The following is a 12024-nucleotide window of genomic DNA, read 5'->3' as shown; positions in this document are numbered from 1 at the left end:
TCCTCGAGGCTGTTTCCACCCCATACAGTATCATTGCAGAATAAAATGGTCTTTCTGCAAGCCCCTTAGAACCCTGTGTGTGTGTGTGTGTGTGTGTGTGTGTGTGTGTGTGTGTGTGTGTGTGTGTGTGTGTGCGTGTGCGTGCGTGTGCGCGCGTTTGTGTGTGCGTGCGTGCGTGCGTGTGTGAGTATCAGGGCTTATGTGTTTTCACACTAGTGTGTGCCTGCCTGTCTGTCTGCATACAGAATAATAATACATCTAAGCCCTCCTCCTTCCCAAGGACAGCAATGAGCTCTGCCTGTTAATGTCATCCATCAGAAGGCCTCTCTAATGCATTCTCCCAGTCTCCCAGTCTCCCAGTAATAAGAGCACATCCCAGTGTGGTGATTCTGGAGAAAATCAATGCCTTTTTAATTCCCTCTTCCTGTTGCTTTATACCCCTCAGCGCCCAAATAGAATTACCATAACAGTTTGTTCAAACCCCATGACGGCAAAGACCGATTCTATACCATTTAGAGTGAACGTGAACCCTGATGATTCAGGGGTCGGTGACGACTATCTCCTTATTAAAAGGATTAGGGGTTGAGGAAGATGGTTTGTCATGGTGCGGAGACAATTAGAATGGGGAATATTCAACTGGTCATAAGTGGGGTGGATGGAACTTATTTTCATGACATGCATCAGTGACCTTCATCATTTTGAGGATGTAGATAATGGCATGCATCAGTGACCTTCATCATTTTGAGGATGTAGATAATGGCATGCATCAGTGACCTTCATCATTTTGAGGATGTAGATAATGGCATGCATCAGTGACCTTCATCATTTTGGGGATGCAGATAACGTCTGTGATTTATCCAGACCTAGCTGAAGGGCAGTGGGCCGTTAAAACATTATCCTACAGCACAGATTATTTAACATGTAGGGGCAGGATGGGTAGGGGGAGGTCTCTGACAGCCACACGTCACCAACACCACCATGCCCAAACCCAACTAGGGGAAATTAGTGTGGGCACACATACACAGAGACACAAGCAGGCAGACACACACACACACACACTTTTGGGGGTAACAATTACCAGAAACGATTAGAAGGGTCTTTGTTGATCAACAAAAATAAAATATGTGACCACCGTGTCCCCCTGATATGAGGGCGCATCCGTGCGCTCTGCCCCCGCATGTGCGCTCTGCCCCCGCATGTGCGAACACATCACTGTGATGCTGACGCAGGTCGACAGAGGCAAGCTGTCAGGGCGGAGCCAGTAACGCAATGCGCGAATGGGCAGTGGCAACAGCAGGCTAGCAGTGAAGCACCCGGTGAGGTTTGGCGGCAGAGCGACACGTCGAGGCGAAACGGGGTGATCCAAGAGGAAACGGACGCTGCGATGCAAGCAGACTGGGGCAAAATAAGAACCAGCTCACACACCCTGCTCTGATTTCTGGACTGTTTTATTGCGCCTCTGGCAATGGAGACGTAATGCGCAGCTATTTTCTTGCTGTCAGTTTTATAGGTCGTTTTCTGCCACTTTAATCTGAGCCTATTATTGGCAGACATCCGACGACTCAACGGTCTTCTCGAAAGGGACAGGCTTTTTCCTCATATGATATTGTATCGAACGGTTTATTTATTCGTTCAGGAGCAAACGTTGAGGTTTCTGCCTCTTTTCCAGATTCTTATTTCTGGAAAGGGTCTAATCATGACGAAAAGCGCGCAGCTTGCGCCGACCCTGTGCTGAAGCGATGTTTCAGGACCATGGATACTTGTTTCTCTGTTTCTGGTTTACAAAATAAGTGTCACAAATGGATGAAGAAATCGACACCCGCAAAATAAACAACAGCTTCCTCCGGGACCACAACTATGCAACTGAAGGTATTGTAATGAAAGAGGCAGGGAGTGTAGCTGGAATCTTCCACCTTCTGATCAGTAGCTCAGTGTGCCATCAACTGTTCTACAAAAGCATGCTCTATGGTACCCCATATATAGACCTAAGTACGTAACTTTAGCGCCTATTGACGATAGTATCTTCTCAATGGGGGAGTTTTGTTAAGAGCCCCGACATGGTACGGTTTTGGAAACATAATGCACGTAGGCCTAAATCTTTCATATCAGCGATTAATAATTTAATAAAAAACAAAGGTTAAATTACTACATGTTTATAGGGTTGGGGTTCCCACAAGGCCATATTTCCATGTTGCAGAGCTTATTTATGGAAAACACATAGGAAAGACGTGTACCTGTTGTAATTATTTATCTGCGTCCCCGAACACCTGTCTTCAAACTGAAAACGGACGCCACAAACATGTCACATAACAAATACTGTCAGCTGCAACGGTGTTAAAATCGGTTAAAACAGTATACATTTAGCATTTGTGAAATGATTTTGATGTGATTTGAAAGTAGGGGGATTTATGATTCTAGAACCGTACCGCAATTGAGATTCAATTCACGTTTAGATGGAGTATTTGGCTGTGTTGGCTGCCAGAGCCAACTCGCCTCTAAACAGAACTTGTAAGGTCCTTGGGGGGTTCTCCAGCTCGGCTGAGGATTATTTTCATACAGGAGTAATAAAGGCCTAGTGCACTAATTTGGTCAACATTTTTTTTCAATTTATATAAATGAATTATTTTTTTATTGTGATTTAACAGGGGGTGCATCAGCACGACTACTTCCCGCGACAATGCTGAGTTGTCATAGCTATGAGTCTGTACAGTCTCTTTCTCAGGAAAAGTGTTAGGCTATGTAAAATGAATGGCTGTCTGGCATTAGCCTATAGTGTTGCATTATATATTGAGAAGTTCAGATATTGGAGAATACACAATGCAGTCACGGATATGTCTGTGTATTCCGAATGAATCACTGAAGCTACGCACATCCCGATGCATGAGAAGCAGGTCAGAGGAGACTTGGTGGGAGAATCTAAATCCCATTCTCCTCGTGTCCTCTATCCTCTCTCCTCGCCTCCTTCTCAAAACCCATTGGATGAGAAAGCCAGAGGACCCTCCCCTTTGACCTTCTCCAATGGGTTTAGGGAAGGAAGCGAGGAGAGAGGATGCGAGGAGGACTCAATTGAGATTATACTGGGGAGTTCACACAGGGAAATAGGTTTATCCCTCTGGCCAACTACACTGAACAAAATTATAAATGCAACATGTAAAGTGTTGGTCTCATGTTTCATGAGCTGAAATAAAAAATCCCAGAAATGTTCAATATGCACAACTTTTTTCTTTCAAATTTAGTGTACAAATTTGTTTACATCCCTATTAGTGAGCATTTCTCCATAGCCAAGATAATCCATCCACCTGACTGGTGTGGCATATGAAGAAGCTAATTAAACAGCATGATCATTACACAGAGGGGGAGTATTTCTGTCTGAAATAAAGTCATTTTGTGGGGAAAAACTCATTCTGATTGGCTGGGCCTGGCTCTCTAGTGGGTGGGCCTATGCCCTCCAAGTCCCACCCATGGCTGCACCCCTGCCCAGTTGTGTGAATTCCATAGATTTTGGCCTAATTCATTTATTTCAATTGACTGATTTCCTGATATGAACTGTAAGTCAGTAAAATCTTTGAAATTGTTGCATGTTGCGAATATATTTTTGTTCAGTATACAACAAGAGATCACCAGCAGCATTATGTTGACCATTTCGTATCAACCACATGAGTAGCCTAAATATTTATTGATAACGACACAGTAATTCATTTAGAGAGACATTATGGCTACTTATTTTAATTTTTAATAGGCTATCTGAATTGTTTCAAATCAAAAGATAATACAAAATTAAATATCCTATACGTTGGTTGTAAATGTAAAGGACACTCAACACTGATAGAAAATTTGTCCTGCTTTCCCTATGGCTGGTTATGCTGTATTGTTTAGGGTCTGTGCTGTAGCCTATAGCAGTGGAATAAAGCATTGGGGTTGGTGGTGTCAGAGTAGTGCAGGCAATCAGATTGTTTGCTGTTCAGAATGAAAGTTTAGTTCTCTGTGCATTTTGTCTGTTTAATGTCAATACTGAAATATGCAAGATAGCAACACTAAGCAAAGGCACAAACAGGATTCTACGCTTTTCCATGTTGATTTCCATCTTGCATATGCCTTTGATTTATTGATTCAGGGCTATATCAAGACTTAGGCAACAGTAAGCAGAGAAATCATGTGAGCCAAAGCTAAAGCTAAATAAACTCAGCAATAAAAGAAACGTCCTCTCACTGTTAACTGCGTTTATTTTCAGCCAACTTAACATGCGTAAATATTTGTATGAACATAACAAGATTCAACAACTGAGACATAAACTGAACAAGTTCCACAGACATTTGACTAACAGAAATGGAGTAATGTGTCCCAGAACAAAGGGGGGGTCAAAATCAAAAGTAACAATCAGTATCTGGTGTGGCCACCAGCTGCATTAAGTACTGCAGCGCATCACCTCATGGACTGCACCAGATTTGCCAGTTCTTGCTGTGAGATGTTACCACACTCTTCCACCAAGGCACCTGCAAGTTCCTGGACATTTCTGGGGGGAATGGCCCTAGCCCTCACCCTCCAATCCAACAGGTCCTAGACGTGCTCAATGGGATAGCAGAACACTGACATCCCTGTCTTGCAGGAAATAACGCATAGAACGAGCAGCATGGCTGGTGGCATTGTCATACTGGAAGGTCATGTCAGGATGAGCCTGCAGGAAGGGTACCACATGAGGGAGGAGGATGTCTTCCCTGTAACGCACAGCGTTGAGATTGCCTGCAATGACAACAAGCTCAGTCCGATGATGCTGTGACACATCGCCCCAGATCCTCCACCTCCAAATCGATCCCGCTCCAGAGTACAGGCCTCGGTGTAACGCTCATTCATTCGACGATAAACTGCGAATCCAACCATCACCACTGGTGAGACAAAACCGTGACTCGTCAGTGAAGAGCACTTTTTGCCAGTCCAGTCTGGTCCAGCGACGGTGTGTTTGTGCCCATAGACAACGTTGTTGCCGGTGATGTCTGGTGAAGACCTGCCTTATAACAGGCCTACAAGCCCTCAGTCCAGCCTCTCTCAGCCTATTGCGGACAGTCTGAGCACTAGATGGAGGGATTGTGCGTTCCTGGTGTAATTCGGGCAGTTGTTGTTGCCATCCTGTACCTGTCCCGCAGGTGTGATGTTTGGATGTACTGATCCTGTGCAGGTGTTGTTACACGTGGTCTGCCACTGTGAGGACGATCAGCTGTCTGTCCTGTCTCCCTGTTGTGCTGTCTTAGGCGTCTCACAGTACGGACATTGCAATTTATTGCCCTGGCCACATCTGCAGTCCTCATGCCTCCTTGCAGCATGCCTAAGGCACGTTCACGCAGATGAGCAGGGACCCTGGGCATCTTTCTTTTGGTGTTTTTCAGAGTCAGTAGAAAGGCCTCTTTAGTGTCCTAAGTTTTCATAACTGTGACCTTAATTGCCTACCGTCTGTAAGCTGTTAGTGTCTTAACGACTGTTCCACAGGTGTTCATTAATTGTTTATGGTTCATGGGAAACACTGTTTAAACCCTTTATAATGAAGATGTGTGAAGTTATTTGGATTTTTACAAATTATCTTTTAAAGACAGGGTCCTGAAAAAGGACTGTTTCTTTTTTTGCTGAGTTTATGTGTGGATGGATGAGGGGCTGGGCAGTGAGAGGAGAGAGAGAGAGAGCTGAAATAACCATATAGGATTAAGCTGAACCACCAGATAGGCAGATGCCACTGGCGTCAGACAAATGCAACACATAAGACAAGCTTAACTCCAATTTTTCTCTCCCATTCTCTCATGTGAAAGCCAGCCAGGACCAAAACATTTTCTCTCTCTTTAATCAGCTTCACCTCTAAGCTGCCAGACTACTGCCTTTTCCAGGAGGGCTTAACCTGTGCCATTCTTTATACTGAAAGTGTTGTTGCATTGTCTTAGAGGGAAGCGTACCCTGCTCGTTTCACTATATGGGTAACTGTAAGATCTATACTGTAGTGTTCTGCAGTCTTCCTAGTGCTGCATATCCTGGAGGGAACAGAAGGTTTTTACAGAAACGTACGTGTTACAGGCTCTGAGGTGTACAGCTCACTCGTTTCTCCTCTATGTATGAAGACACTGAGGTGAAGACAGGAGCCTCGGGTGAAAGTGAGCAGCAGGAGTAAAATAATATTTTTTTTATTCAGGTTCATCTGAATTCTTATTAAAAAAAATCTATCAAGAAATGCTAGAAATTCGTTTTCAATAATGGGTGTCACCCAATATGTTGTTCATATTCATATTAGCTTACCTAGCTTTACATTAATATATTTTCAATTTATTTGCGATTCCTAAAAGAATGTGTAGAGCCAATTGACAAATTGTGAAGTGATTTTCCTCATATTATTGTCTCCTCACAATCTAATTGGGAATAATGAGTAAATCATACAATTTCTGAGGCAAAACAATGTAGACAAATTACGTTCTCCCCTCCCCCACATCTCCTCCCTAAAAGCATATTACTACTATCGCCGTCTCTAGCACCTTCTCAAGGGCATGATGGCTGGAGGGGGGCTGAAGGCTGCCAGTAACCCCCCTCCTCCATCACTAAGAGCCCAGGTTAAGCCTGTTTCCGAGTGAATGACCCTGCCTCACCCACTGACCTACAAACACTACCAAACCCTTGCCCCCCAGCCCCTTCCACCTACTCACCAGGAGCTTAGCCCCCCCCCCCCCCCAATCCACACCCCTGTGTGCTTTCTCCCCAAGGACCACAGAGTGTAAATAATTCAGGTACCGTCCTCTCTCATCCACCAGAAGAATATTTACAACCTCCCCTCCCTCCTCCCAGTCTGCTGTCTGTGGCTGTGTCCTATTATAAGGTCGGCCTGCGTTTGAATGGAAGGGAAAGGAGAGGATCTCAAGGCCACCAGACTGCTGTCTCCATCTTACCATTACTACTAAAACACATGGCATACACAACCTCTATACCTCTATAAAGACAGCTCATGTCATCTCAGTCTATGATGAAGTAGATGACATGAACTAGGTGTAATGGGGTACATTTCACGCCTTAAGTATTGATTTCAAAAATCGAAAAATTCGTAAACATGAAAAATAAAGTTCAAAATGTAAAAGTTATATTTTTGAGGAAAAGTGAAATAATGGATGTTGAGATAAAAAAATAAACAAATTGAAAGCAAAATGCAAGCAAATAATTTTAAAGCGAGAGCAAATGATTTGAAAACTAATGCAAAGATAGTTTTCAGTTCAAATTTTCCAACAACCAACTGTTAAATCTATTTCGCCTATGCTCTTGCCGGCAGTTCACAGGAGGCTGATGAGGGGAGGACGGCTCATAATAATGGCTGGAATGGAGTGAATGGAATGGTATTAAAACATATGGAAACTATGTGTTTGATACCATTCCATGAATTCCATTCCAGCCATTATAATGAGCCCGTCCTCCCAAATGAAGGTGCCACTAGCCACCTTTTACATTGTTGCCCCTATATCCAGCTAATGTTCACTGTGTTCAGCAGAGAGAGTATTCAGAGGTGGTTTCGCAGCACACAGCCTCATCATTGTGCTAATAGAAAAAGACACCTTAACCAACTTGCCCAATGAATGTCTCCAGCTTCAATAGTCCAGAACATTTTGCTATGGGTAATTCAGATACATACATTATTGTATGCTTTCCGTAAACCAAGTAATTGTTTTGACCGTAAAGGGCGTAATGTGATTTCAATCTCATGATGAATGTCTCCAGCTAGATAAATAGCTAGCTAAGTGGTGTACACACGAGTCCCTGGCCTAAATACAATGATGTAGCTAGCTAGCTAGCTAACTGGAGACATTTGTCATGGGTCTAAAATCACAATGGCCTATTCGGACGTGACATCACTTGGTTTAGTAAAAACATACGGGCAAACCTTTCACTATGGCTGGCAGTGGCTAGCTACAGGCATGCAGAGTCTGGCGATTCATTCCATTTGGCAAGCTAGTCAGACAACTAATCAAGCCAACTAAGCTAACATATTTAAAAATTGTCACGTGTCAATAATTATTGGGTATTAGAAGCATATCTATATAATACCTTTCATGACAAACCATGTAACTAGTTAGGTAAACATATTCATTTAATAGATAGGAATTTAAATAGAAAACGGAACTATTTTGGCATTAGTTTTCAAAAAATGAGTTATTGCTTTAAAATTCAAGTTTTGCTCTCAATTTAAAATTATTTGCTTGCAAGTTTTTTTGTTTTGCTATTGATATAATTCATTTTTTTCCCAATTTTACAAATTCTGCTTTTGATTTTTTTACATCCATTGTTTCACTTTTTCTAAAAACATGAAAAATAGTTGAAAATGTTTAAGATTTATTTTATTTTGAATTCAATACATAAGGTGAGAAATTTACCCCATGTAGATGACTGTCATCAACTCTCTGTTCTGTCTGGGAGGTTGTCTAGAGTTATGGGAGATGTGGATAGATGCAGACAACTGTGCATTTTTAAGAGAAAAGCTTTGAATCTCAACAACCATGCTATTCATCCCCAGATGTTTTAGATGTACTGTTTCCTTAGGGGGAATATAATTGACTTGGACTTTTTAAAAACTTTTTGGAGTGCACTATCCACTGTCCAAGTTAGAGCAGGGAATATGTCGTTATGAATCAGGAAGAACTCATAGAAATGGCCAGGGGGTAAGCTGTTCTCCTCATGATGGTCCGATGCTACTTGTTTGACATTCAGATTAATAATTGATGACTCATACATTTTTAAAATATATTTTAATGCATGTTGTGTTTACCTCTGCCTGTTACTACTGTTAGCATCCTCCACTAGAAGAAAAGACAAAACGTAAACTGTGCACTTTAACCTATTTTACGATGATACCGTGAGAGGAGCATTGTGTATCTTCCTTTCACCATTTTAGTCCCCAATCCCCTCACTTCTGCTTTGCTCTTTGTGGTCTAGGCATGGTTACTGTAAAGCACTTTGTGAGAACTGCTGATGTAAAAAAAAGGTATTATAAAATCTAGAAAAGAGGAAAACCCTCTCATTGTGTTATTTTGATTGATGACATGAGAGTGAGACCAGAGAAGTAATTAGACCAGGGCATTAGAGCAGAGCTAACATAACGTCCATGGTTCTCTGTCTATGTTGTCTCTCGGAGAGGGAACACTACAGTACCACTGGGATCTCTTTTCCGTCAGCAAACCTTTTGGGAGAGAGGATTCCTTCTGTGAGATGGGGCTTGAATTTGATGGCGTGGATTTAGTCCTACATGAACGCACACACTGGGTGATGTGTGAGTGAGGCGGTGTCACGCGGTGATTGTGCCCTCTCTAATCAGATCTCAGCCTCTTAGAGGGCTCATCCTCTCCCCTCCCAATCGGCTCCCTCCCTGCACACTGACAGGGACAGAGATTTATGGACCTCCCAATTCTCACAAAATGGATACGGGCGGGAGGTGGAAGAGGGAGGAAGACGGGCTACTGTTACAGGGACAAGCATGTACAGTGCATTCGGAAATGATTCAAAAACATTTTTTCTCATCAATCTACACACCACCCCTTAATGACAAAGTGAAAACAGGCTTGTAGACATTTTTGCAAATGTATTAAAAACAAAACACAGAAATACGTTATTTACATAAGTATTCAGACCTTTGCTATGAGACTCGAAATGAAGCTCGGGTGCCTCCTGCTTCCATTGATCATCCTTGAGATGTTTCTACAACTTGATTGGAGTCCACCTGTGGTAAATTCAATTGATTGGACATGATTTACACACACTGGTCTACATAAGCTCCCACTGTTGACATTGCATGTCAGAGCAAAAACCAAGGCAAGAGGTCGAAGGAATTATACGTAAAGCTCAGAGACAGGATTGTGTCGAGGCACAGATCTGGGGAAGTGTTCCAAAAAATGTCTGCAGCATTGAAGGTCCCCAAGAACACAGTGGCCTTCATCATTCTTAAATGGAAGAAGTTTGGAACCACCAGCCAAAGCCCGGACTTGAACCCGATCGAACATCTCTGGAGAGACCTGAAAATAGCTGTGCAACAGTAGATGACATGAAATAGGTGTATGGGGTAAATTTCACGCCTGAAGTATTGAACCAGACAGAGCTTGAGAGGATCTGCAGAGAAGAATAGGAGAAACTTCCCAAATACAGGTGTGCCAAGCTTGTAACGTCATACCCAAGAAGACTCGAGGCTGTAATCGCTCCCAAAGGTGCTTTAACAAAGTACTGAGTAAAGGGTCTGAATACTTATGTAAATGTGATAATTAATACATTTGCAAGAATTTCTTAACCTGTTTTTGCTTTGTCATTATGGGGTATTGTGTGTAGATTGACGAAGGTAAAAACAACAACAATTTAATACATTTTAGAATAAGGCTGTAACATAACAGAATGTGGAAAAAGTGAAGGGGTCTGAATACTTTTCGAATGCACCGTAGCTGTGAGCCTATTGCTGGCCTTTCGAAAATGGCATAATGATAAAAAGGCTAACGAAGCTGGAAACCTTCATCACAGCCCCATCAATCACCACCTGAAACAACTCTGTGACTCTTGGTAATGTATATTATGCCGTGAATTAGTTTGACATTATTATACAGGTTGATCGTGTTACTAAGCTAAATAAAGACTCAGGTCAAATATGTCTTACTCAGTTAGGACAAGGCCACGCAGAAGGTACACCAGACTAAGGATAAAGCACTAACTGAAATTGCCCTTCACACACAACTACTCAAGTTGTGTCTCTGTTTATGCCCTGTCAACAGATCCTTCAAACTACTCTCAGGAGATACATTAACTCTCTGAGTGACGCTTTACAAGCAATGTAGATGCACCAAACCAAAAAGGAGAACATTCCCAAAGTCAATAAATCCTAGAGTTCCTTTATATAATCTGACTTTGGTTTACTTTCTTTGGGTTCATGGGTTATGATGAGCAAATACATCTGGGTTTCAGAACCTGCACGTATCAGTACCAACGGATAAAAACATTTGAAAAAGGCATCGCTTGAACATTCAGTAAGTCGTAAACATCTAGGATGTACAGTAGGTTCGGTATAACTCACGAGGAACATTATGCAGTGCCGCTGGGACAATCCTCTTGGGTCTATGGCCCGGCCTAGGGCCAAGTCAGGCACCTCATCTCCCAGTCAGTGTTAGTAGCAGCCAGGTAGAGTTATAATGAGACAGGTCTCACATCTATCTCTCTCTTCACTCTGGAGGAAGAGGAAGTAACAGTACAGGACTGTTGTGATGGATGCTGTAGTCCTGGGAGACGCACCTTCAGCCTCCACACTACTCAAATGAGCCCGCTGCCTTATGGACGGGCTGGGAGTTCAAAGGAAGCAGAGAGAAGGAGAAAGAGATGGAGGGCGGAGGGTTAGGTGGATAAATAAAGCTCAGAGAACGGCTGAGGGAGCTGGCTGACCTAGAATTGTGAGCAATTCTTATTTTTGTTGTTGCTTCATACCAATACACTACCACCGCTAAAGTAACTGCAGTAAATGAAAAGTCGAATGGATTGTTTGCATATTAGGCTCAAATGGCTTTGAGTTGAGCATGTGCGCCATTTCCCAGGATTCCAATTCCAGATGCTGATGTGTCTCATACCTGGGTTTGATTAGACTCGGATGAGTTAGAATGATGCTCTGAATATTTCTATGTTTTGGAGCGGTACCGTGAGTCTTGACTCCCTATCCCGGTAACATATGCTTCTGTGAGCATGCCTTTGTGTGCCTGTGAGCTCCCCAATCCCACTGGAATCCCTTTGTGTGCGCAAGAGGGAGTGCGAATTAGCATAATGGTGATGCTAATTTAAGGGTGTGTCTCTGTGGAGGAATGTGCATTAAACCACACGGGTGAGCAGTGAGCACCCATGTGGGTTTCGGGCGTCCGTTCAGTAAAGCAGTTCATTTTCAACCCGCCTCCTATCAGTCCAGTTGCACCTCTCTTCCGAATCTAAAGGCTGAAGCACTGGGCTCAAATTGTGACCTCATTGGTTCCTACCGTTGTCCACTCTGGCCCCTACACTGCC

The 12024-nt window shown here is 42.9% G+C and overlaps 1 protein-coding gene across 2 annotated transcripts in view; it reads left to right on the top strand.

Moving 5' to 3' along the window:
• LOC106567445 (serine/threonine-protein phosphatase 2A 55 kDa regulatory subunit B beta isoform) overlaps positions 1-12024 on the top strand; it is an 88853-nt gene that overhangs the window by 31454 nt on the left and 45375 nt on the right. Inside the window, exon 1 of one of the 2 annotated variants that reach the window (XM_014136709.3) lies at positions 1343-1869. The exons of the other annotated variant lie outside the window; for it this stretch is intronic. Within the exon in view, the coding sequence (XP_013992184.1) occupies positions 1800-1869 (70 nt within the window). The 5' untranslated portion in view covers positions 1343-1799. Of the gene's footprint in view, positions 1-1342; positions 1870-12024 lie in introns of those variants that run through there. 2 annotated transcript variants of the gene reach the window in all.

This window comes from Salmo salar, chromosome 13 (assembly GCF_965601325.2).
Source record: "Salmo salar chromosome 13, fSalSal1, whole genome shotgun sequence".
In the NCBI taxonomy this organism is placed as follows: domain Eukaryota; kingdom Metazoa; phylum Chordata; class Actinopteri; order Salmoniformes; family Salmonidae; genus Salmo; species Salmo salar.
This window is presented reverse-complemented; position numbering and strand designations above follow the sequence as displayed.